The following is a 25,315-nucleotide window of genomic DNA, read 5'->3' on the forward strand; positions in this document are numbered from 1 at the left end:
AAGGAGCAAAAGAGATAAATCGACTGAAAAATGGATTAATTGATTTGTGTCTTCTGGAGCTGGAAGGTGTGATGTCATAGCACTGCTTAATAATTATGGCCCTATGTGCTGTGGGCTTCTCTGACTGCAAAAGGAGTTGAGTGTAGTTGTGTTTGAGTGGGTTTTCTGTTTCTGTGTATTCTTAGTTAGGGCTTCGCTGTACAAGTTACGTAATTCGTCAGATAAAAACGATGTCATGAAAAGATTAATGTTTAAAATGCATCCGAAGCTTAAATGTGACACTTAGTGGGTTGGGCAGTAAAGTGCGAGAGTGCTGATTTGGCACTAATGCACTGAATAAATACCCTGTTGACTTGAATGAGAGTTTTCGGGCGGTGGTGCTAAATTGGCGCGCCCGCGGCACCGAAGGAATAACGCTGCGGGAGTCCCCATTTAGGGCTGGTGCACACACCGCGCTACACGACGTGCGCGTTCGTCACCGACCTCTGGCGGCCAATGGTACCGTTCATTGTTGAAACTACCATTGACTGCGAAGCACGGTGTCGTCGCCGCTGCTGTAGCTGGAGTCTTTCAAAACTGTGATTCCAGGCTGCAGCAGCGCAACGTCAGTTTCAGCAGCCAATCAATGTCCAGACGTTTTCATTGATTGGCTGCTGAAATTGGGACAGGGGACGGGAGACTGTGCGCAATAGGAGCTGGGGCAGAAAAAAAAGATTACTATTTGCTTTTATGTCCCCGCTGCTCACAACCCTGGTCCCCTCTGCTCCCCCCCCCCCCTGGTCCCTGCTGTACGCACCCCGGTCCCCGCTGCACATTATACACATGACATGATTATCTTGTGACTGTGTGATTATTTGTCAGTGTCCTATGTCTCAGGCAATCACAGGCTGTCACACACAACTTTATTGCAGCCCCTTGTTTTGGGGAGGGGGGGATCTCTGTTGCTTGAGATGCCGAGAGGGACCTTGACTTCCTCCTCCCTCAGGGTAGGAGGCTGAGCGCGTCATGTGGGGGTGTGGTGTGTCAGATCATTCCGTCTGCTGGGGATGATCACACATCGCCCAGCAGATGGAGGCGCGCGCACGCAGTCACGCAGGTCACGAAGCCACACGTGCTCCAGCCCTAAGAAGCATGGGCCCCCGCAGCTCCATCGCAGCAGACACAGTGCTCGGTGCCGCACACTTTTGCTTGTTTGTCATTAACGTTGAGGACAGTAAGTTTTGCTACTGTACATCTGTATGAGAATAGGATTAAAGCAGGAGGATTCTGTGGGCCTGTTATAGATATATACGCAGTGGGTTCTTTGGGAGTTAGTGTTTTTATGAAGCCAGGGTCACGTTTGATGTGTGAATGGCTCCCGATAGCATTAACTCAGTTCCCCTTTAAATCACTCCAAGCTCTGTAATATTTCCTCCACTTTATTGGGAAAAGCAGCAGAATACAGATACTTGTGGATGGTATGTAGTGGTGATTATTAGTTAGAAACCGGTAAAAAGAGATGGCCTCACCGTGGGAGATGAACAGAGAAGGGTGCTGTACTCACTGTCTCCAGGGTGGAAAAGGAAGTGAGGGGCAGTGTGGGTAAAGGGAATAGTCTTTGGACAGACTGTCTGAGAACAAACGGGAGGGGGGGCAGACTAGCCCATTCTGGTGAGGATCTCAGAGGCTGCTGTAGCAACTCACTGGCTGCCTGCTCACAGGCAGAAAGGGCAACATATTGATACATCACACAGGCACGGTGTGTGTATGTGGAACAAATGCCTGCAGCTGAACTTAAGGAGCTGACAAGCAGAAGGGGGTCGGGCAGAAATGTGATCCTTGTTCCATGACAAGTGTCAATCGGGTCGCTATAGCACAGAAACTCCTATTGACTTCAATGGGAGTTTCTGTGCGATAGTCCTGATCGGCAATGTCATTTTTTGTCTTTACTTAAAAAAATTGGTAAAATTGTTTTTTTGTGAGTATGCTTATAGAAGCTATAGATATTGGGGATAGACAGCACTCAAATTTAGTGGTCGGGTGTGACACAGTGTGTGTGTGTTTCACACTGTGTGTGTGTGACACTGTGTGTGTGTCTCACTGTGTATGTGACACTGTGTGCTGCGCAGGGTGGGGGGACCAGAGCTGCACAGGGGGGGGGGGGGCAGAGCTGCACAGGGGGGGGGGGCCAGAGCTGCGCAGGGGGTGGCCCAGAGCTGCGCAGGGGGTGGCCCAAAGCTGCGCAGAGGGGGGGGGCAGGTTAGACCAGAGTTGCGCAGGGGGGGGGCGGGAGACCGGAGCTGCGCAGGGGGGGGGGGAGCGGAGAGAGAGGGGGAGAGGAGAAAGACTGGGGGAGCGGAGAAAGAGACAGGGGGAGTGGAGAGAGGAGGGAGCTGGAAATTTTAATCCCAGGCAACGCCGGGTCTCTCAGCTAGTTTGTAATATTCCTGACATGTTCCTGAAGCCTAACTTTCAGTGTCCTGCCAGTTCTTCCAATATACTGAAGTCCACAGGGATGCTCCAGTATATAGATAACAAAACTACTCGTACAGGCAATACATTTTTTAGGATCAAATACCTTTTGAACTCTCTAGATTTAGACAGAAGGTTTAGTGATAAATGCGCCCCAGCGCTGGATCGTTTAATTCATATAGAATAACAACATGGAGTATGGCTAGTGAGATAAATGTTGTCTCTGCGGGGCCAAATGATCCCTGAAGATGGGGTTAGCAGTAGAGCCCTTATATAATCCTCAATGGGATGGTCCCTCTCTAGACAGAATAAATAAGTTACTCACATGTAGCCCGTTCCGATGTGCTTGAAGGATGTGCAGCCAAGTGAATTCCTAGCAGATTGTAGAACGAGGAACTGGCGCACAATCCAATAAAGTGGGTCCCAGGATAGACGAAGAATTCTTTATTTCTTAATTATCCATATAACAAACGGAGGTGAGCACCCTCCTATATGGATAATTAAGAAATAAAGAATTCTTCTATCTGGGTTTACAAATTGCTTACCCGTCTGTAAATGTTTACAAGCTTTACTGTCGTTACATTTGTAACACCCTTTTAGAGGTACAATATAGAAAAAACAACCAGGCGCTTACCTTGAGTTTAAAACAAAAGTGTGCTTACAATGTAGCAATCAAATACGGCTCTCTAGCAGATGCTTTGAGCCAACTTTAAGATCCCTTCTGCTTCGACCCCAATAAAGGGATAATCCAGAGCCCTTACAAAGATATGGGAACAAACAAGCATAGGGGGAGCATGGGATTAGAGAAGTATACAGCACATCAATAAAGACGATATAGTAGTGACAATGGTACTTTTATGTTGGGCAGGGGGCAAAAATAGGATACTAATGTACTTACACGGCCATGTGTAAGCAAAGATAATAAATGGTATCTTGCTTGAGGCAATTCTAGCCACTCCCAACGTCAGTGCAAGTGAATCAGTGTGATTTAAGAATATATATATAAATATATATACTCACACGGCCCAGTGTGAGTAGTTGCAGAGGGTTGGTAACTTTGGGGTTAAATTAGCCCATCCGCATCTGCTGGCCACACAATAGGAACTGCCCTCGAGCTTGACGTCAGCATGGGACTCACTCCCTAGTCTCAGGCGTCAGGCAGGGTCTCTCCCCGGTGTTGTGGTGGAGGTGGGAGGGGAACAAGTGAGGCACGATTTCAGTGGAGTGGTTGGAAAATGACATTTATTAATTAATCCACAACAAAACTCACATACATAAAGGGTGAACCCCTGGCCTCCTCACGCAGTCCAGGATCGAGTATTAGCAGCTGTTTGCAACGTTCCCGCGTCCGGGAAGCAGGAGGAAGAAACTGTCCTGCTTGGCTGCAAAGGCTGCTCTGCGATCCGGCTACGGAAGCCTCCGTGGGACAAAATCAGCTAGTGTTTAGAGCAACGCGTTTCGCCGAGTAATCGGCTTCCTCAGGCTCATCTGCTGACGTAGGGGGGGTCTTACAGGTTTATATAGACCCTCTGTGCAATTAAATACTAATTGAGACGGGCTGTGTATCACAAATCCCTAGTTACCTTGAATTCAGCTTGGCTGTGCATATTCCAATGCCTGAATTCTCAGTGTTTTCTCATTCAAAACTGACTGTATGCATATTGCACAGCATATGTGAAAATATTCATATTCCACAAACTGAGACCTCAAAAGCTCAATAGTTTCACATGTCATTAATTGTCATACAGATTATGTAACTCAAATGCAATTAGGGCAAAGAACTTAACTATAAATACATGATTTAATCAATGCCTCATTGGGTCCATCTCACATACTTATTTAAACAACAATCTAAAATCACAACTTTATACAATCATCACTAAAATCACCTTTGTAGTAATTGGTGCAAACTTGCAACAATTATGCAAAAACCTTAAAATTGACAACACAGGGCTAAATATAAAAACAAGTTAATAGACAATTTCTAAGTAATAACCACTCATCTAGGGGGATAAACTATACTACATGTGATCCATAATAAAATTCATGGTATTTACGTTAAAAATGAACAAGATGAAACATTTTAAAAATATTAAAAATGTAGTAAAATATAAAAAATAATTCATACAATATTTGTTAAAAAATATCTGAAAAAAGAGGGGGAGACAAAACCAAACAAAGAACTGGTTAAATATCTCATAGGGCTGAATAGTCCCTTCCTCAACAGAGCTAAAAATATATCACACTTATGCGTAAACACTGGATACCTTTGAGCATCCACAGGTAACACACTGTGTTTAATTAAATGCTGCGATATCCAGGTCAACATTAAGACCCACAGGGGACATGGATTTTAAACGATAGATCCAGAACGTCTCCCTCTGTCGGAGACGCCTCAATCTATCTCCCCCTCTCCAGTTTTCGGTGACCACCTCTAGTCCTCTGTAGAGTAGTCCTGATGGGTCCCCCCCATGATGTTGAGTGAAATGAAGGGGCACACTGTGAGTGGTCAAGCCCCTCCTTATGTTGCCCACGTGTTCCAGTATGCGGACCCTAAGACTTCTTGAGGTCCGGCCCACATACTGTAGTCCGCACGGGCATTCGAGCATATATACCACAAAATTGGTTCTGCAGTTAATAAGTTGTTTTGTCTTAAACACCTCTTTAGTGACATTCGAACTGAAGTGTATTTTATCTGTCAGGGCATGTTTACAGGCTTTGCATTCAAAACACCTGAAAAATCCCACTGGTTTTGGCAGCCAGTTGTTACCTTTGGTCTCTGTTTCCTTCCTATATACGCTCGGTACTAGTTTACTCTTAATGTTTTCTGCCCTTTTAAAGATAACACGGGGTATTTCGGGCAGATAGTCTTTCAGTACCGTATCTTTGCACAACACATGCCAATGTTTCATTAAAATTTTTCTAATCTTATGGGACTCGTTATTGTATCTTGTGACAAATGGCACGATATAATTTGTGTTATCCCTCTTCTGCTTGGGCACCATCATTTGTTCTTTATTCAAATTCAATGCTCTCGAGCGTGCTTTCTCAATCACATCTTATTTATAGTGTCTTTCCTCAAATCTGGCTTCCAAGATTCCTGCTTGTTCTTTAAAAATCATATTTAGAAGAATATCTGAGGGTCGCGAGGATCCCTAGGGGTCTCAGAGTCCACAAACCATCTTCTTTCGAATTAACGGAAATAGAGTATGCTTGCATGTGGGAGAAAATACTAGACACATGCAGCATAGATTTAATGAACCTGCTCATATCACATCATGAGTTACTAGTACCGAGCGTATATAGGAAGGAAACAGAGACCAAAGGTAACAACTGGCTGCCAAAACCAGTGGGATTTTTCAGGTGTTTTGAATGCAAAGCCTGTAAACATGCCCTGACAGATAAAATACACTTCAGTTCGAATGTCACTAAAGAGGTGTTTAAGACAAAACAACTTATTAACTGCAGAACCAATTTTGTGGTATATATGCTCGAATGCCCGTGCGGACTACAGTATGTGGGCCGGACCTCAAGAAGTCTTAGGGTCCGCATACTGGAACACGTGGGCAACATAAGGAGGGGCTTGACCACTCACAGTGTGCCCCTTCATTTCACTCAACATCATGGGGGGGACCCATCAGGACTACTCTACAGAGGACTAGAGGTGGTCACCGAAAACTGGAGAGGGGGAGATAGATTGAGGCGTCTCCGACAGAGGGAGACGTTCTGGATCTATCGTTTAAAATCCATGTCCCCTGCGGGTCTTAATGTTGACCTGGATATCGCAGCATTTAATTAAACACAGTGTGTTACCTGTGGATGCTCAAAGGTATCCAGTGTTTACGCATAAGTGTGATATATTTTTAGCCCTGTTGAGGAAGGGACTATTCAGCCCTATGAGATATTTAACCAGTTCTTTGTTTGGTTTTGTCTCCCCCTCTTTTTTCAGATATTTTTTAACAAATATTGTATGAATTATTTTTTATATTTTACTACATTTTTAATATTTTTAAAATGTTTCATCTTGTTCATTTTTAACGTAAATACCATGAATTTTATTATGGATCACATGTAGTATAGTTTATCCCCCTAGATGAGTGGTTATTACTTAGAAATTGTCTATTAACTTGTTTTTATATTTGGCCCTGTGTTGTCAATTTTAAGGTTTTTGCATAATTGTTGCAAGTTTGCACCAATTACTACAAAGGTGATTTTAGTGATGATCGTATAAAGTTGTGATTTTAGATTGTTGTTTAAATAAGTATGTGAGATGGACTCAATGAGGCATTGATTAAATCATTTATTTATAGTTAAGTTCTTTGCCCTAATTGCATTTGAGTTACATAATCTGTATGACAATTAATGACATGTGAAACTATTGAGCTTTTGAGGTCTCAGTTTGTGGAATATGAATATTTTCACATATGCTGTGCAATATGCATATAGTCAGTTTTGAATGAGAAAACACTGAGAATTGAGGCATTGGAATATGCACAGCCAAGCTGAATTCAAGGTAACTAGGGATTTGTGATACACAGCCCATCTCAATTAGTATTTAATTGCACAGAGGGTCTATATAAACCTGTAAGACCCCCCCTACGTCAGCAGATGAGCCTGAGGAAGCCGATTACTCGGCGAAACGCGTTGCTCTAAACACTAGCTGATTTTGTCCCACGGAGGCTTCCGTAGCCGGATCGCAGAGCAGCCTTTGCAGCCAAGCAGGACAGTTTCTTCCTCCTGCTTCCCGGACGCGGGAACGTTGCAAACAGCTGCTAATACTCGATTCTGGACTGCGTGAGGAGGCCAGGGGTTCACCCTTTATGTATGTGAGTTTTGTTGTGGATTTTAATTAATAAATGTCATTTTCCAACCACTCCACTGAAATCGTGCCTCACTTGTTCCCCTTCCCCCTCCACCACAACACCGGGGAGAGACCCTGCCTGACGCCTGAGACTAGGGAGTGAGTCCCATGCTGACGTCAAGCTCGAGGGCAGTTCCTATTGTGCGGCCAGCAGATGCGGATGGGCTAATTTAACCCCAAAGTTACCAACCCTCTGCAACTACTCACACTGGGCCGTGTGAGTATATATATTTCTATATATATTCTTAAATCACACTGATTCACTTGCACTGACGTTGGGAGTGGCTAGAATTGCCTCAAGCAAGATACCATTTATTATCTTTGCTTACACATGGCCGTGTAAGTACATTAGTATCCTATTTTTGCCCCCTGCCCAACATAAAAGTACCATTGTCACTACTATATCGTCTTTATTGATGTGCTGTATACTTCTATAATCCCATGCTCCCCCTATGCTTGTTTGTACCCTTTTAGAGGTGACCTAAGCAAACACTGTGTTGGTTTATGTATAAAATGGCTATGTATGAGGTTATGATGAAGATTGTGTGTCTTCCTACTTGTAAGTGTCTGGGTATCTCGAAGGACCTCAACGAAGTCCTTGTCAGATGTTAGAATATGCCAGTGCTTGGAGAAGATATATATATATATATATATATATTTTCTGTAACCATTGTCAATTGTAGGTGCCATTGCAATGGACCTGCATGATTTGTTCCCTATTCTTAGTTGTCAGTAGCTCATCCCTGTCACTGATGAGTGCCCTATTGTATATGTTTTTCAGAGTATTTATTGGATAGTCTCTATTAAGGAATATTTTTTTCAGAAACTTGACTTGTGGTGTTTTAAATTTGTATGATGTAGAGCAGTTTCTCCGTAACCAGAGATATTGACCTGTAGGAATGCCCATTACCAGTGATTTACGATGTTAGCTCTGCGTCAATAGCAAACTATTTTTCGTATGATTTTCCGTTATACTGTTATTTGTATTCGGTTCTTACTATGTTTGCTAATCTTCAGATCAATAAATGTTATTTTATCCTTACTGAACTCTGTAGTCAATTTTAAGTTCAGTGTATTCTCATTGTCATGTGACAAATACATTAAACTGGCCTTTCGTGCCATTCCAAATCAAAAGAATATCTTCTATGTATCTGAGCCATAGGTCAATATGTTTGGTATACATAGCTAGATCTTCAGAAAAAACATTTCTCCTCCCACCAGCCCAAGTACAGGTTGGCATATATAGGTGCACACACTGTGCCCATTGTCGTACCCTGGGTCTGATACTAGTAACGTCCATTGAACAAAACCTAATTGTGAGTTAAAACAAAGTTTAGTAGCTCTAAGGTGAATGGGTTGTGAGCGATGCATAGAGAGACAGTGCTCACATGCGGCCAACCCTTACTCATGAATGATGGTGGAGTACAGCCCCTCAACATCAAGGCTGGCTAAGTGAGTATCGGTACTGGTGGTTATGCCGTTTATTAGCAACAGTGTCTTTTTTGTATCCCTTACACAGGAGGGAAGGGCTGTAACAAATGGGTGTAATATCTTATTCTGATATACGCTACTGTTCTCTGTTAAACTGCTAATACCCGACACAATAAGTCTGCTTTTTGGTTTACACTGATTTTGATGGATTTTAAGCAGACTATAAAACTTTACCACCGTTGTTGTTTTTGTAGTCATAAACTCATTTATTTTAGTTGATTAGTTTATTGTACAAACAGTCCGCAACATACTGAACATATTCATAGGGTACGTATCAAGTACTCGATAACTTTGCTTATCCTTCAGTATCCTTTTGTTTTAATTTACCGTATTCTGGATCACAATGTTACCTCCCTTATCGACTTGTTTGATGGTGATATCATTCTGAGATATAAGTTATTTTAATGCTTTCTTCCATTATATGTCACATTGCTCAAAGATGGACAACAGTTCTTTAAAATGTCCATCTCTTTTGTGACTAAGTGGGTACATACTTCTACTTGTGGGCATATTGCCATCAGAGGTGTAAATTTACTCTCTTGCTTTAATTTACTCTTTTGTAAAGGGTCCTGCTCTGAATTATACTGTATCTCATTCAACAGAATGACTTACAAAATAAGAACTCAAGAAAGCAAACCGATATAATAGATAGCGGGCACCTTGTTTGTGAGAGCTTCCAACCTAGATGGAATAAGGGACCCAGTTGCAACAATAGGTATACATGGCTGCCAGAGTCAGCTTGATGGTGGTGCCTTTGGTGCGACTGCACCGGGCCCCGCGCTTGCAGAGGCCACGTTCTATCACTCGACTCCACCTGTGGAGTGGCGGTGACTGAGGGAGCCCACCCATGTGGTGATCACAGAAGCCGGGACCAACTTCTGTGTTAGAATCCCCCAAGTGGGCTCCCTCCAGTGCCACAACCGCCCCACAGGCAGGGCTCTGGGGAGCGTAAGAGGCCCCGCTACCACAGGTTGCACTAGGTGCTGCGATTTTTGAAGCCAGCCCTGATTGACCGCTCTTTGAAAGGGTAAATATGTCTCAGGATGGAGTTTAGGGAGTGTGGGTAACTGGGTGTCAGATAGGCTTCCATAAAAAGGAGAGTTTTTAAAGTCTGAAAGCTGTGGGAGAGTCTGTTGGTGTGTGGAAGGGAATTCTAAAGAAAGGGGTGCAGCATGGGGGAAGTCTTGTAGGCGGGATTGAGAGGTTATGAGAAAAGAGGAGATGCATACTGTAGGTCATGGGCAGAAACACAGGGGGCATTTAAGGGAGTATTTTAAGATAAGAGCTAAAATGGAAGGGAGGCAGTATTGTTGAGCACTTTGTATGTCAGAACTAGGATTTTAAATTTAATTCTAGAGGATATATGGGGGTATAGTAGAGCAGAGCACTCTACTATGCTTCAGAAAGCTTTGATAATTATAAAAAAGTTATATAATAGTTTTCCATTTTCTCTCTTTAGGCAAAACCGTGTACCAAACAAAAATGTCTGAAGTGCAGTGTCTTCCCAATTTCCCTGAAGGAGACAGAAATCAGCTGTATGGTAAGGATAATCCATTCTACAATTCCAACTCCCTGTATATGACAACAAAGAGGATAAGCGCTAACCACATAAAAAGCTATGCTTTGGTGATCCGCAGCTCTCTTCTCCTATGGTACAGCACCTCCATTCCCACAGGGCATATCGCAGATAGGTGCAGTCCCCTGTAGAAAACACCTCCCCCTGACAGACTGCAGCCTCAGGCAGGAGTATAAAAACAGATAACTGGGTTCATTATTCTTGTTCAGAAGTACACAGCATACATCACAGCACACTCTTCTCTCTTTGGTCCCAGGACTCAACCCCCAGGGCTTGATGCCCCAAAGGTCTACCCCAATCTCCCACATTCCCTGGTGGAGTATGGGGTAGCTGCTTCCACTCCCCTGTGTGAGGGAAGGCCTGAAACCAGGTCGCTAGCTCAGCTTGGATTACATCCCACTCCCCCTGAGGGGAGAGGATAGGACACACCTGTCTCACTGAGGAGTGAAAGAGACAGAACCACTAAATTTAGAGCTGCAGCCCCTTTTTGTTCCCAGGGGAGAGTCCCCAGGTCAGCGCCCATATTATGGGCGATACTTTGGCCTTGACCTACCCCCCCTGTCACTTCTAGGGAGTTGTTTACTGCATTAGGGCAGAGATTAACCCTAACACTTCCTGCGCTGGTACCAGGGCTTATGTTTTAGGCAGGGACATTAGTAGCCCAGGGGGTTACTTGGCTGCATAAGTAAATGTGGAACTCTATACTTTAATGCACTTCAATTTATGAGAAGCATCAGGAGCTGTGATCGTCAGTGGTGTCACCAAAGCTCTTCAAAATTCAATTCAGCTATCTCCTGTAGTCTGCTACTGTACTTGTGTATTAGGCCTCATCCATAGTGCAAGAGTGAGCTACATAGCTTGCGCTACAAACAAACGTGTGTATTCCTAAGAGCATGGCCACAGTGAGCAGAGGAGACAAACTTGATTGTTATTGCTGCGAGACAGCCAATGAAAATTTAGCCAGCTATTCTGCCTGGATACTGTTTAAATTACATTTTGTCAGTTGAGTTGTGCTTGCTTGCTGTGAGAATATGGACAACTCGACTATTGAAAATTGGACATTTCTGATGTATCGTCCATTACTTGTATATAATTGTTAATTTAAAAAAAAATAGTGTACAGTATAATGCTCATTTCAATGCATCACATTTTATCAATTTTTTTTAACAAGACATGTTTTCATGCATGACGTAGTGTGTGTGTGTGTATATATATATATATATATATATATATATTTATATATATATATATATATATATATATATATATATATATAGGGTGACCAGATTTTGAAAATGAAAAACCGGGACATTTTTTTTTTTTACTTAACAGTTTATTTATTGTAGTACACTTATACTTACGACCATTAGTCTTTGTTACATAGTTGTGTGTGTGTGTGTTGACCTCACTAATCGAACAAAAACCCCCCAGATGTGAATGATTCTGAACCCCTTAACCAGTGTCAGGACGCCCCCTCTTCACAATTTCTAAAGCCGCAATCCCGCCTGGGATCTTACCTGATCCGCAGTCCCTCAAGGTACTATACTGGAGGGGAGGTGTTCCTTACCTGTCTTCCGAGGTCTCCCGTGTGAAACTTGAGTCAGATCTGGAAGAAAGAAGGGTAGGTTACTTCGGTGTAGGTATACGGCAGTTAAGATAAAACAGGGAGGGTGAGAGAGACAGAGACAGAGAGAGGGTGAGAGAGACAGAGAGTGGGTGAGAGAGACAGAGAGTGGGTGAGAGAGACAGAGAGTGGGTGAGAGAGACAGAGAGTGGGTGAGAGAGACAGAGAGTGGGTGAGAGAGACAGAGAGTGGGTGAGAGAGAGAGAGGGTGAGGGAGAGAGGGTGAGGGAGAGAGAGAGAGGGTGAGGGAGAGAGAGAGAGGGTGAGGGAGAGAGAGTGAGGGTGAGGGAGAGAGAGAGGGTGAGGGAGAGAGAGGGTGAGAGAGAGGGTGAGAGAGAGAGAGGGTGAGAGAGAGGGTGAGAGAGAGAGGGTGAGAGAGAGAGGGTGAGAGAGAGAGAGGGGGTGAGAGAGAGAGAGGGGGTGAGAGAGAGAGAGGGGGTGAGAGAGAGAGAGGGGGTGAGAGAGAGGGAGTGAGAGAGGGGGTGAGAGAGAGAGAGGGTGACAGAGAGAGAGGGTGAGAGGACAGAGAGGGTGAGAGGACAGAGAGGGTGAGAGGACAGAGAGGGTGAGAGGACAGAGAGGGTGAGAGGACAGAGAGGGTGAGAGGGACAGAGAGAGGGAGAGGGACAGAGAGAGGGAGAGGGACAGAGAGAGGGAGAGGGACAGAGAGAGGGAGAGGGACAGAGAGAGGGAGAGGGACAGAGAGAGGGAGAGGGACAGAGAGAGGGAGAGGGACAGAGAGAGGGAGAGGGACAGAGAGGGAGAGGGACAGAGAGGGAGAGGGAGAGGGACAGAGAGGGAGAGGGACAGAGAGGGAGAGGGACAGAGAGGGAGAGGGACAGAGAGGGAGAGGGACAGAGAGGGAGAGGGACAGAGAGGGAGAGGGAGAGGGACAGAGAGGGAGAGGGACAGAGAGGGAGAGGGACAGAGACACACACACACACACACACACACACACACACACACACACACACACTGGTACACACACACACACTGGTATACACACACACACTGGTACACACACACACTGGTACACACACACACACACGCACACTGGTACACACACACACACACACACACACTGGTACACACACACTGGTACACACACACACACACTGGTACACACAGGTATACACACACACTGGTACACACACACACTGGTACACACACACACTGGTACACACACACTGGTACACACACTGGTACACACACTGGTACACACACACACTGGTACACACACACACACACACACTGGTATACACACACTGGTACACACACACACTGGTACACACACACACGCACACACACACTGGTACACACACACACACACTGGTACACACACACTGGTACACACACACACAGGTATACACACACTGGTACACACACACTGGTACACACACACACTGGTACACACACACACACACACACTGGTACACACACACACACGTACACACACACACACTGGTACACACACACACACACACTGGTACACACACACACACACACACTGGTATACACACACTGGTACACACACACACTGGTACACACACACACTGGTACACACACACACACACTGGTACACACACACTGGTACACACACACTGGTACACACACACTGGTACACACACACACACACACACACACACACACACACACACTGGTACACACACACACACACACTGGTACACACACACACACACACACTGGTACACACACACACACACACACACACACACACACACACACACACACTGGTACATACACACTGGTACACACACACACAGACACTGGTACACACACACACACTGGTACACACACACACACTGGTACACACACACACACTGGTACACACACACTGGTACACACACACACTGGTACACACACACAGACACTGGTACACACACACACACACACACACACTGATACACACACACTGATACACACACACACACACACACACACTGGTACACACACACTGGTACACACACACACACTGGTACACACACTGGTACACACACACACTGGAGTACAGACAGAGGCAGCCACGAGCAGGTGGCTCTCCGCCTGCCCCAGCACCCGCCCCAGCACCCACCCCCGCGCCCATCTCCCGCACCTAGGGGGGGGGTGGATAGGAGCGCCGGGACGCAAAGGTATACTGCCGCCCCCCCTCCCCCGGCGGGCAGCCACGGGCTCCCCGGGCAGAATGGGGGAACACCGCGCAGCCACCACTGCCAGCCCCCGCGCCCATCTCCCGAACCAAGGGGACAGGGGGGGGGAGGGGGAAGGGAGCACCAGGACAGGAGACAAAGGATAAAAAACCCACCTCCTATCCCCCCGGGCGGGCAGAGGGGGGAGACACCGCGCAGAAGAGCCAGGAGCCGCGGGCAGAGACACACACCACGTGTGCTCTGCCGCAGGAAGCGGAAGCCCCGCCCCCAGGCACCCTTCCTTCCATCCATTCCGCATGCCGGTCCTTGGTGAAGGATGATGCCGGGGGCGGGGCTTAATGCCGGGACGCTGGGGATTGGCCAACAAGGTAGGAAACTGCCGGGGGGGGGGAGGCATTAAAAAAAAAAAATACTTACCAGCCGGGCTGCTGCAGTCTCCTCCTCCGCGCCGCCGCAGACTCGCGCACAGCAAACAGCGCACAGCGCACCGCAGCTTACTCGCCGCCGGCAACAAAAAAAAAAAAACGGGGACACATTGAGGAATATCCGGGACATTTCCGGTACACACAGAAAAGCGGTACAGCTCCCGAAAAACCGGGACTGTACCGGCAAAAGGGGGACGGGTGGTCACCCTATATATATATATATATATATGTAACGGCTGGACCCCCCTTGTCTGACCCACCCAATCTCACATTGGCCCGTGTGGTCTAACCGGTCCCCATTACAAGGTCGTGTGTGGTGGTGCACCTGCAAGTAACAGGACTCCTGAGTCTCCCGCTTGATGGTATTAGGGGATGTCATCAGGACAGGTAGCTGAGGTAGTGGGTGCAAGTCCAACTTACTTCATGTGCAGCGCCTCCACCTCATCAGGATCTGTGCTTCCGCAGGGAGATGGTCCTGGTGAGGAACTCCTTCTTGGTGGTGTTATCCACTGCTGAGTAACTTCACACTCACACAGTGGAGGTATATTCGAACAGGGCATCTTTATTTGCATGGTGGTATGGGCAAGCTGCCCCTCACAGATAACAGCTCAGCCGCTCATCTCTTTGCAGCACTTCATTAGGAAGGTCCCTTTTCCCTAATAGAGCTGCTTTCCACCTTTACTCTCAAAGAGATTCCCCAACTTCTCTGACTGCTGTAATCTCTCCTGAGCTGCTTTGTCTCTCTCAGCTCCTCTCTTGAGCTGCTCTGTCTGTCAGCTCCTCTAACTCTGTTCACTCTGCTGCGTATGCTCACTGACTCACAGCTAGCAGGAGACACTGCAACATTGTTGCAGACCTTCACGTGCCTCTCAGTGAACAGAGCAGCACAACAACAGGAAACTGAACTTCTAACTTTAGGCAGTGCTGTGTCTTATATCACCCCCCAGAGAACAAACCTGCTCTGTACCACTAAGTGTGGGCACAATGCATGTTGTCACTTCCTTTGGGGACATATGACACCTCACCAGGGTTTGAGGGCAAACCTCCATTGATTGTTGCTGGCAATCCTGCATACTTACCAGGTTTACTGCCAGCATGAGAAAGAGATATGTACACCAATCTTACACATGGCTACATATATATATAAAAATAAATAAACAAACAAACAGAGCACAGCTGGCACTCCAAGCAAAAGAGTCAAATCATCAGGTGCATGTTCCTGATACATAAGACAAGTATATGCAACAGATTGCCTCCCCAGCAGGGAAAGCAAAGAAACAGCACTCAGTAGTATGTAGCAAAAAGATTGTATTCAAACAACATGACAGCACATGTGTAAACCAACGTTTCGGTCCATAAGGACCTTCTTCAGGGAAGTGCTAAGGGACACTGGCACCAGGAAGACATATATACCCCCACCCACCTGGTGTACACAATTAGAAGTCCATTAATCAGTTCATCAGGGAGCTCCACATCACCTTTGCATAGCGCTGACAGGCGGCGGACATCTTGCAAAAACAGAGCTTATGTAAACATTGTGAGTGAGCATGTGCATGCAGGAAAGCCTCTGAAACAGCTCCATAGAGAAGAGGCATCCTCAGTTACCCAGCACTGCCACCTAGAGCCTCTCTGGCCATAACAAGCAACATAAAGTGTAATGCTGCACATGTGTAGGCTTCCATAAGTCCAAATCAGACCTGGCCAGTCAGTGCAGCGTCAGGGAAACACCACACGATGTATGGACTCCCTGTAATAATAGAAAAAAGACAGTGAGGGAAAAGATACAGTGATGATCAAACACAAGGGTATTAAAAACATCAAATACGGATATGTGGGCAGTCAAATACAATGACACACAATGATGGAGGCGACAGTGTAAAACAGCCATGGTCTACAATGACTAATACACAAATGTCAAATGGTAGACAGTAGAACCTCTAGTGACTACATAATAACACGAAAAGAAAATGAACATGTGTCGGGAGCACAAGTCTCTAAGGTCAATCAAAACTGCATGTAACACTTAAAACATTAATTCATTTTGGAAGTTCTGTACTCCAATTCTTTTCCCTGCTACTGTGCTCTGCATTTCTTCTACTGAGGATCACACTGCTGTAGTGTGTGTGTGTGTGTGTGTGTGTGTGTGTGTGTGTATATGTATATATATATATATATATATATATATATATATATATATATATATATATATATATATGTATATACAGTGGTCAACAAATCACCCAAAAATCTACTCGCCGAACAAAAAAATCTACTCGCCACCTAGCCCCGCCCTAGTCCTGCCCCCAGCCGCGCCCCCAGGCCCGGTTAAAAAAAATTTGAAAAATAAATTCCTAGTAAGAACAACATTTGTTTTTGACATAAGTTTATTTATTGTATTACTTTATACTACAATTAGTCCTTGTTAAGTGTGTGTGTGTGTGTGTGTGTGTGTGTGTGTGTGTAAATGTCGTATTTACAAAAAAAAAAAGCCAGATGTGAATGACCAGTTTCCTGCACCCCTTAACCAGTGTCTGGATGCTCCCGCTTCACAATATGTAAAGCAGCAATCTCACCTGGGATCTTACCTGATCCGCAATCCCTCAATGTCCAGGTACCCCCATCCCCGCAATGTTATACGTTGGAGGGGATGTGTTCCCTACCTGTCTTCTGGGTTAGGGGAGATTCCGATGTCTTCCGTGTGAAGCTTGAGTCAGATCTGGAAGAAAGCAGTATAGGTTATTTCGGTGTAGGTATAGGCCAGTTAAGATATATAGGGTAAATAAGATATCCAGATCCAGAGAGTGTGTGTGTGTGACACAGAGCGTGTGTGTGTGTGACACAGAGAGCGTGTGTGTGTGTGACACAGAGAGCGTGTGCGTGTGAGACAGAGATTGTGTGAGACAGGGTGACACAGGGATAGACAGAGGGTGACAGGGTGAGACAGAGGGTGACAGGGTGTGACAGGGTGAGACAGAGGATGACAGGGTGAGACAGAGGGTGACAGGGTGAGACAGAGGGTGACAGGGTGAGACAGAGGGTGACAGGGTGAGACAGAGGGTGACAAAGGGTGACAGGATGAGAGAGGGTGAGACAGAAAGTGAGACAGAGGGTGACAAAGTGAGACTTAGACAGGTTGGGTGACACTCACACACACACACTCTCACTCTCCCACTTACACACACACACTCTCCCACTTACACACACACACTCTCCCACTTACACACACACACTCTCCCACTTACACACACACACTCTCCCACTTACACACACACACTCTCCCACTTACACACACACACTCTCCCACTTACACACACACACTCTCCCACTTACACACACACACTCTCCCACTTACACACACACACTCTCCCACTTACACACACACACACTCTCCCACTTACACACACACTCTCCCACTTACACACACACTCTCCCACTCACACACACACACACACACACACACACACACACACACACACACACACACACACACACACACACACACACACACACACACACACACACACACACACACACTCTCTCCCACTTACACACACACACTCTCCCACTTAATTACACACACACACACACACACACACACACACACACACACACACACACACACACACACACACACACACACACACACACACACACACACACACTCCCACTTACACACACACACAAACACACACACACCCTCCCCTTCCCTCTGCGAGAGCGAGTGTCCGCCCTCTCAAATTCCTCTTATCAGCGGTGCCGACAGGAGATGAAATACAGCACTGACGGCTGAAGCCGGGTCACTACAGTGGTATGCTGCATCTCCCTCTCTTCCTCCGCCACCCCCCACTTCCCTCCCTCCACCAACCCCCCTCCCTCTCTTACCTGCCATGAGAGTGAGGGAATCCAGCCTGGGGAGCTCCCTCCGTCCGCCTGGCCCACGATTCACACGGAAGCAGCAGCAGCAACTTCCTCCAGCCACACAGCGCCGCTCCGCAGACACATCCAGCCACAATCTCAGGCCTCTCCCCTCCTCTGGTCCCGGCAGTTGCTGGGAGAGTGTGCCTGCGTTGGTGCGTGACGTAGCGTCACTGCAGTGCCTCCAAGGGATGTCTGCGGCTGGGCTATTCTTCCGGCGTCCCGCGTTGCTAGGTGACCCGCTTGATCGCGTCCTAGCATCCTGAAATGAGCCACAGCAGCGGCACTCGGCAGGTGGGTTAAATGCACTCGCCAGGGGGTTAAATGCACTCGCCCCGGGCGTGCAGATATATACACTGGCGACACACTTTATTCGAGCTCGGCTAGTCCCACGAATTCGGGTATACCCGGGTGTATTGAGGTTTGTGACTGTTTTCTGCCCGAGTGCATTGGGTTATTTTCCAGGCAGGGATTGAAGAATTTTATTCCCGCTGGCTGCAATACTGCACAGTATATATATATATACTGCATTACAATTCATGAATTTATGCCATCTGGTAGACACGCGAAGCATTGCAGCCTATTAAATCCTAATCATTATCATTTAACAGATCAGCCGCCCGTCAGCCAGGCATGAACCCAGCCTGGGAAGGCAAACGTAACGGGGCTTGTCAGAGGTGAGGAGCGGCGCATTCCAGGTATCTGCCAGGTACATACTGGGTATTTGCTCGAATAAAGTGTGTCGGTGCAGTAGGATTGTCGAACACTGTGTATATATATTGTCCACAAATCGCCGGAGAGGAAAGCTCGCGCGAGGCATGTAGCACTGTAGCGCTGTAGCACTGTAGCGCTGTAGCACTGTAGCGCTGTAGCACTGTAGCACTGTAGCGCTGTCGGTCGCTTTCACTATGGACAAAGCCTTACTGTCAGCACTTCTGTGAGAGCCTGATTTTCAGATCCTGTAAATGTGTTTATAACACATTGACAGTACTACATTGATGTAAATTATACTGATAAAAGAGCCAATAAAAAGTGTAATGCTTGTTCACCAACCCAGAAACAACACTTTGTAAAGAATTTAACAATTGAATTGTGCAGAGTAAATGAGTACTTCAGTATTAGGTGATGCCTTTTTTATTTTAACTAACAATTGATATTATAAGACAAGCTTTCGAGGCTTCTCTTTCTTTCCCCGTGCACTCCCAGCCCGTTCACACTGCTGATGGAAGCTTGGTCCTATTTTTCACTGTCCCTTTCATCTATTCATCTATTTCCATGTCTGTTTATTTACTATTCCCTCTGCCAGTCCTCCTCTACATCATCTGCCTTGGATTGTTACCTGGGATTTTGCATCTCTGTTAAACTCCTGGAATCTCTGGAAATCGGTATTGCTGACCTGAGGAAGAGAGAGAAGTCCCGAAAGCTTGTCTTTTAATATCAAGTGTTAGTCCTAATAAAAAAGGTATCACCTTGTATGTACACATGTATGCAGATGACACAATCTTACATGCACACAGCCATTGCCTCTCCAACCTTGAACACATACTTCAATCTGACTTTTTGAGACTTGAAAATTGACTTTCCCAAAACAATCTGTTTTTACGCACTGTCAAGACTGTAACAATGATATTTGTGACCAAGGCTAAATTTTTAAAACTTCCAACAACTGAGCTCCAGATAAGAACAAACGCTAACACCACTAACTCCTGTTACTAGTTTTAAATACTTGGGCATATGGTTTGACTCCCATTTAACATTCGGGATGCACATTGATACCCTGACATCCAAAACCTATGCCAAACTAGGGGTACTTTACGGGAACAAATCCTCCCTAAGTCTGCTAATCATAAAGCGTATCGCACAGCAGATAATGCCAATTATCAACTGATGACATAGTATACGGCTCGGCACTCCAAACCCACCTTAGCAAACTTGACACCCTCTACAATTCAATTTGCCTTTTTGTTCTCCAATGCAACTACAACACACATCACTGCGAAATGCTTAAAGAACTAGATTGGTCATCACTTGAGTCTAGGCGCAAAGTTAATCTTTTCTGTCTTGCCTTCAAATACTTTCTGGGCAAGCTACCCAGCTATCTGAACAAGCTCCTCACCCCTACCACATGCAGCTCTTATCTGAGATCTGACTCCAAAAGACTGTTCATGGTCCCAAGGTTCAGCAAAGTATCCGGCCGCTCCTCTTTCTCTTACCGTGCACCCTAAAACTGGAACAATCTACCGGAGACTCTCACAGCCACCACCAGTCTAAGTTCTTTCAAAACTAAAGGTCTCACATCTTAATCTGGCCTGTAACTGTTACATACTCCAATAATATATATTATCTCTAAGGCCGTGCCTATAGTGCCGTCGACGGCGACATGGCAGGTGACGTCGCCGTCACCACCGGCGAAAGTTATGTTTCGCCGGGCGGCGGGGTCGCGGGATTCCGGCAATTTGATTTGTTTAAGGGCCGTCACGTGATAACCCCTGAAAAATCACATTTAGCTGGCTTCCAGTTTCCGCGACATCGCTTTGTCGCCGTCGCACGCACTATAAGCGCACGCGGCGGCAATGTATTTGTTTTCGTTTGTTTGTTCACTATAAGCGCGGCCTAACTGTGCATGCTTTGTCTTGTATATAATGTACACCCTGTTCACTTATGTAACTGTATTTGTAACCATGTATTATTTGTCATCTTAACTCTATGCCCAGGACATACTTGAAAACGAGAGGTAACTCTCAATGTATTACTTCCTGGTTTAAACATTTAAACATTTTATTTTATAAATAAAATAAAATACTGAAGTGCTCATTTATTCTACACTATTGCAACTGGACTAACCCGGCTATTTCTATTGAATTCAACAATCAAATTGTAACAATGCTTAAAGTAAATATGTGGCTACTTTGGTGTCTTTGAAAATGAAAAACAAAATTTGTTCGGGGACCTCTGAATGTATTTATCATTCAAGTGTTTCCTCTACCCTCATCGCACCGTGTCATTATTAGTGAGCCGAGAAAGAGGGGATTTTGCTTGTGCACATTTCTGATGAACACACAGTGATGTGACACAAAGACTGTAGCTGGATTAAATTAAACCCATCCCAAGTCTCATCTCGTGATTTTTACAAACTATTTTTAAATATGATTTTCAAATAGCTTTTGGTGTCCGGTTTTGGTTAAAAAAAACAAAAAAACATTTGAATATGGTCGTGCCTTTAGTACACGTTTTGTACTTTACATGATTATTAATACTGTAATGGATTTAGATAAAACAATGTTTGAGAATATTTTCTTGATATGTATTGCATTTTCCTGTATTTACAAAAGTGTCCACAGTCCAACTCACCTCACACATGTAGTTAGTTACACATGCCCTGTGCCTTCTCATGTCAAACTCATTCCTCAAATGTACATTCATCTCATCTAAATGTAAACAGGTTGTGAAAGGTAATTGGATGAAAGTGACATGTTATTTTGTGTCTAGATTTGCTTTCAGGTGGAAGTGGAAATATAGTTTTAGGACACCCCACAAAGCGCCGTAGCTGCGAACTGGTGAACACACCATCACCTTGTGTTAATAAGGCCATTCATCACATTGAAGAGCTGGAAATAAAGATGAAAGAGTGGTTTCTGCAGGTAGGTAATGAGAGAGAAAGTGAACAAATGTCTTCCCAGTAATGTCTGTTACCTAGTCCTTATAAATGAGTGAGGATATTGATTATGTATTTTGATCCATTTGTATAGCACAGTATTATATCCATCAAGGGTTGTGGGATGCTTTACTGTGAACATGGGAGTTGTCAATGTATATTTCAATCCTTTACATATAAAATATGTAATCCCATATCCCCTTTGTACATGTATCAGAGAACACACATACAATTCTGGCATACCCTTCAACTATACCTATTTAACAGGTATACTACATATTTTTGTGCCCTGTAAGGACTGCTTGGAAGGGCCTCTGTGCAGCCCGAGTAGAGAAACCATAGTTAGTGTGACCAGATGTCCCGGTTTAGCCGAGACAGTCCTGTTTTTTAAGGTCTGTCCCGGCTGCCTAACTTTCTTTAAAATGTCCTGGTTTTTTTGTGACTGTCCCGGATTTGACCATCAGAGCAGGGTGGGGGGGGGGGGGGGAGCGCAGCAGAGAGCAGAGAATGCAGGGAGGAGAGCAGGAAGAGAGTGGAGGCCGGGTCTGACTGTGGAGCCCCAGCAGTAAGACCCGGAAGTGTCAGTGAGAACTTCCGGTGTCTGCAGCCAGGGCTCAAGATGGCTTCCCCCTACCCATGCAGGTAGGGTCCACAATGGGGGACACTCACTCACACACTCACTCACACACTCAATCACTCTCTATAGGGAGACACAGAATGGGGAGAGATAGACACAGCATGGGGAGAGAGAGACACACACAGCATGGGGAGAGAGAGAGACACAGCATGGGGAGAGAGAGAGACACAGCATGGGGAGAGAGAGAGAGAGAGAGACACAGCATGGGGAGAGAGAGAGACACAGCATGGGGAGAGAGAGACACAGCATGGGGGGAGAGAGAGACACAGCATGGGGAGAGAGAGAGACACAGCATGGGGAGAGAGAGAGACACAGCATGGGGAGAGAGAGAGACACAGCATGGGGAGAGAGAGAGACACAGCATGGGGAGAGAGAGAGAGACACAGCATGGGGAGAGAGAGAGACACAGCATGGGGAGAGAGAGACACAGCATGGGGAGGGAGAGAGACACAGCATGGGGAGGGAGAGAGACACAGCATGGTGAGGGAGAGTCACAGCATGGGGAGAGAGAGGCACAGCATGGGGAGACAGGCACAGCATGAGAGACACAGCATGGGGAGAGAGACGCAGCATGGGGAGAGAGACGCAGCATGGGGAGAGAGACGCAGCATGGGGAGAGAGACGCAGTATGGGGAGAGAGACACAGCAGAGAGACTGACGGAATGGGGAGAGTGACAGACGGAATGGGGGGTGTAACAGACGGAATGGGGGGAGTGACAGACGGAATGGAGGGGGTGACAGACGGAATGGGGGGAGAGACGGACGTAATGGGGGGAGAGAGACAGACAAAATGGGGGGGGGAGAGAGACAGACAGAATGGGGGGGGAGAGACAGACAGAATGGGGGGGAGAGACACGCAGAATGAGGGGGAGAGACACGCAGAATGAGGGGGAGAGACAGGCAGAATGTGGGCGGGAGAACAGACAGAATGGGGGAGGAGAGACAGACACAGAATGGGTGGGGGGAGAGACAGACAGAATGGGAGGGGGGAGAGACAGACAGAATGGGGGGGGGGGAGAGACAGACAGAATGGGGGTGGAGAGAGACAGACAGAATGGGGGTGGAGAGAGACACAGAGAATGGGGGTGGAGAGAGACACAGAGAATGGGGGTGGAGAGAGACACAGAGAATGGGGGAGAGAGACACAGAGAATGGGGGAGAGAGACACAGAGAATGGGGGAGAGAGACACAGAGAATGGGGGAGAGAGACACAGAGAATGGGGGAGAGAGACACAGAGAATGGGGGAGAGAGACACAGAGAATCGGGGAGAGAGACACAGAGAATCGGGGAGAGAGACAGAGAATCGGGGAGAGAGACAGAATGGGAAGGGTGGAAAGAGAATGTAGGGGTGGGGGGGAGAACGTGAATGGAGGGATATGGGGTAGAGAGAGAATAGGGTGTGTATGAGAGCGGGGGGGACAGAGTGGGGCGGAGAGATAAAGAAGAAGTGGCGCAGTTGGTGATGTCATGTGTTTTATAAATATTTTTTTTTAATGTGTCCCGGTTTTAACTTTTGTAAATCTGGTCACCCTTACCATAGTGCTAGCTATTTTTATGTGCAAAATGTTGGCGGGTCTGTACTGGCAGGCGTCTTTCCATCATGAAATTTACAGTGTTGGGCTTTGTACGTGTTATCTGCATATTGTTTCATTTTTTAGGGTGATACCAATTTTCTTACCATGCACAGGCATGTAGTAAGCAGGTACAGTACGAACACTTTGCATAGGGAAAATAATTTTTTTATTTTGGCGACACAGAAGTGTGTGGTGGTGCTATATCTGTGTTTCAGATTTCTTATTTACTTTCTGTGATTATGTTAAGAATGCATGCAAACACTGTAATAAAAACAACATCACGTTACATTCATTCTAGAGGTTGAATTTTATATTAGCATTTTAGTTATAATAAAGGGATGTTATAATTCTTGTACAATCACGATATGCTACATGTTCAAACCACTTTGTGAACCAGGCCAATGCGTCCCTTGGTTTAGTGCAATCATTTCTGCAAGCATTTTTCTGTTTTGCCAAAATTCATAACATTGCTCCAGACCCTAAAATAGGGAGAGACATAATTAAATTCCAGTACCGGTACTTTACAAATCACTATAATAGGCTGTAATTATAAAAACATTTTTTTAATGTAAATGTACATCATAACATGCCAACATATTATGAAGAGGAGCTTTTACGTGTTATAATAATACAAATTTTTCTATGATTATTCATAGATCGTTTTTATAGAATCATTTTGCAAATAAAGAAAAATATAGCAAAATTATCATAGTGACTTGAAAAGTAGACTCTGAGTAGATATCCTGTTCACACCAATGGGCCCAGATCCACGAAAGGGTGCTAAGCTTTAACCGCGCTTCAAACCCTGCTGCTTCCCCCTGGCAGCAAGAAATTATCTCTGGGAAGTGACAATTGGCAGAGCAGAACCCCCCATAGACAGCCACGGTTTTACTGTCTCCGGAGCCGCAGCGTATGGCCGCGCTTATAGTCCCGGCGA

At 45.9% G+C, this 25,315-nt stretch overlaps 1 protein-coding gene across 4 annotated transcripts in view; it reads left to right on the plus strand.

Annotated features, from left to right (window-relative positions):
* The window catches only part of CCDC178 (coiled-coil domain containing 178), a 387,874-nt gene that overhangs the window by 42,173 nt on the left and 320,386 nt on the right, over positions 1-25,315 (plus strand). For all 4 annotated transcript variants that reach the window (XR_012798754.1, XM_075584634.1, XM_075584645.1 and 1 more), the window contains exons 2-3: positions 10,263-10,343; positions 22,001-22,152. Coding sequence is in view for 3 of the 4 variants with exons in the window: in XM_075584634.1 (XP_075440749.1) it covers positions 10,286-10,343; positions 22,001-22,152 (210 nt within the window). In the remaining variant the exon portion in view is untranslated. The remainder of the gene's footprint in view (positions 1-10,262; positions 10,344-22,000; positions 22,153-25,315) is intronic.

This window comes from Ascaphus truei, chromosome 2 (genome assembly GCF_040206685.1).
Source record: "Ascaphus truei isolate aAscTru1 chromosome 2, aAscTru1.hap1, whole genome shotgun sequence".
In the NCBI taxonomy this organism is placed as follows: Eukaryota; Metazoa; Chordata; class Amphibia; order Anura; family Ascaphidae; genus Ascaphus; species Ascaphus truei.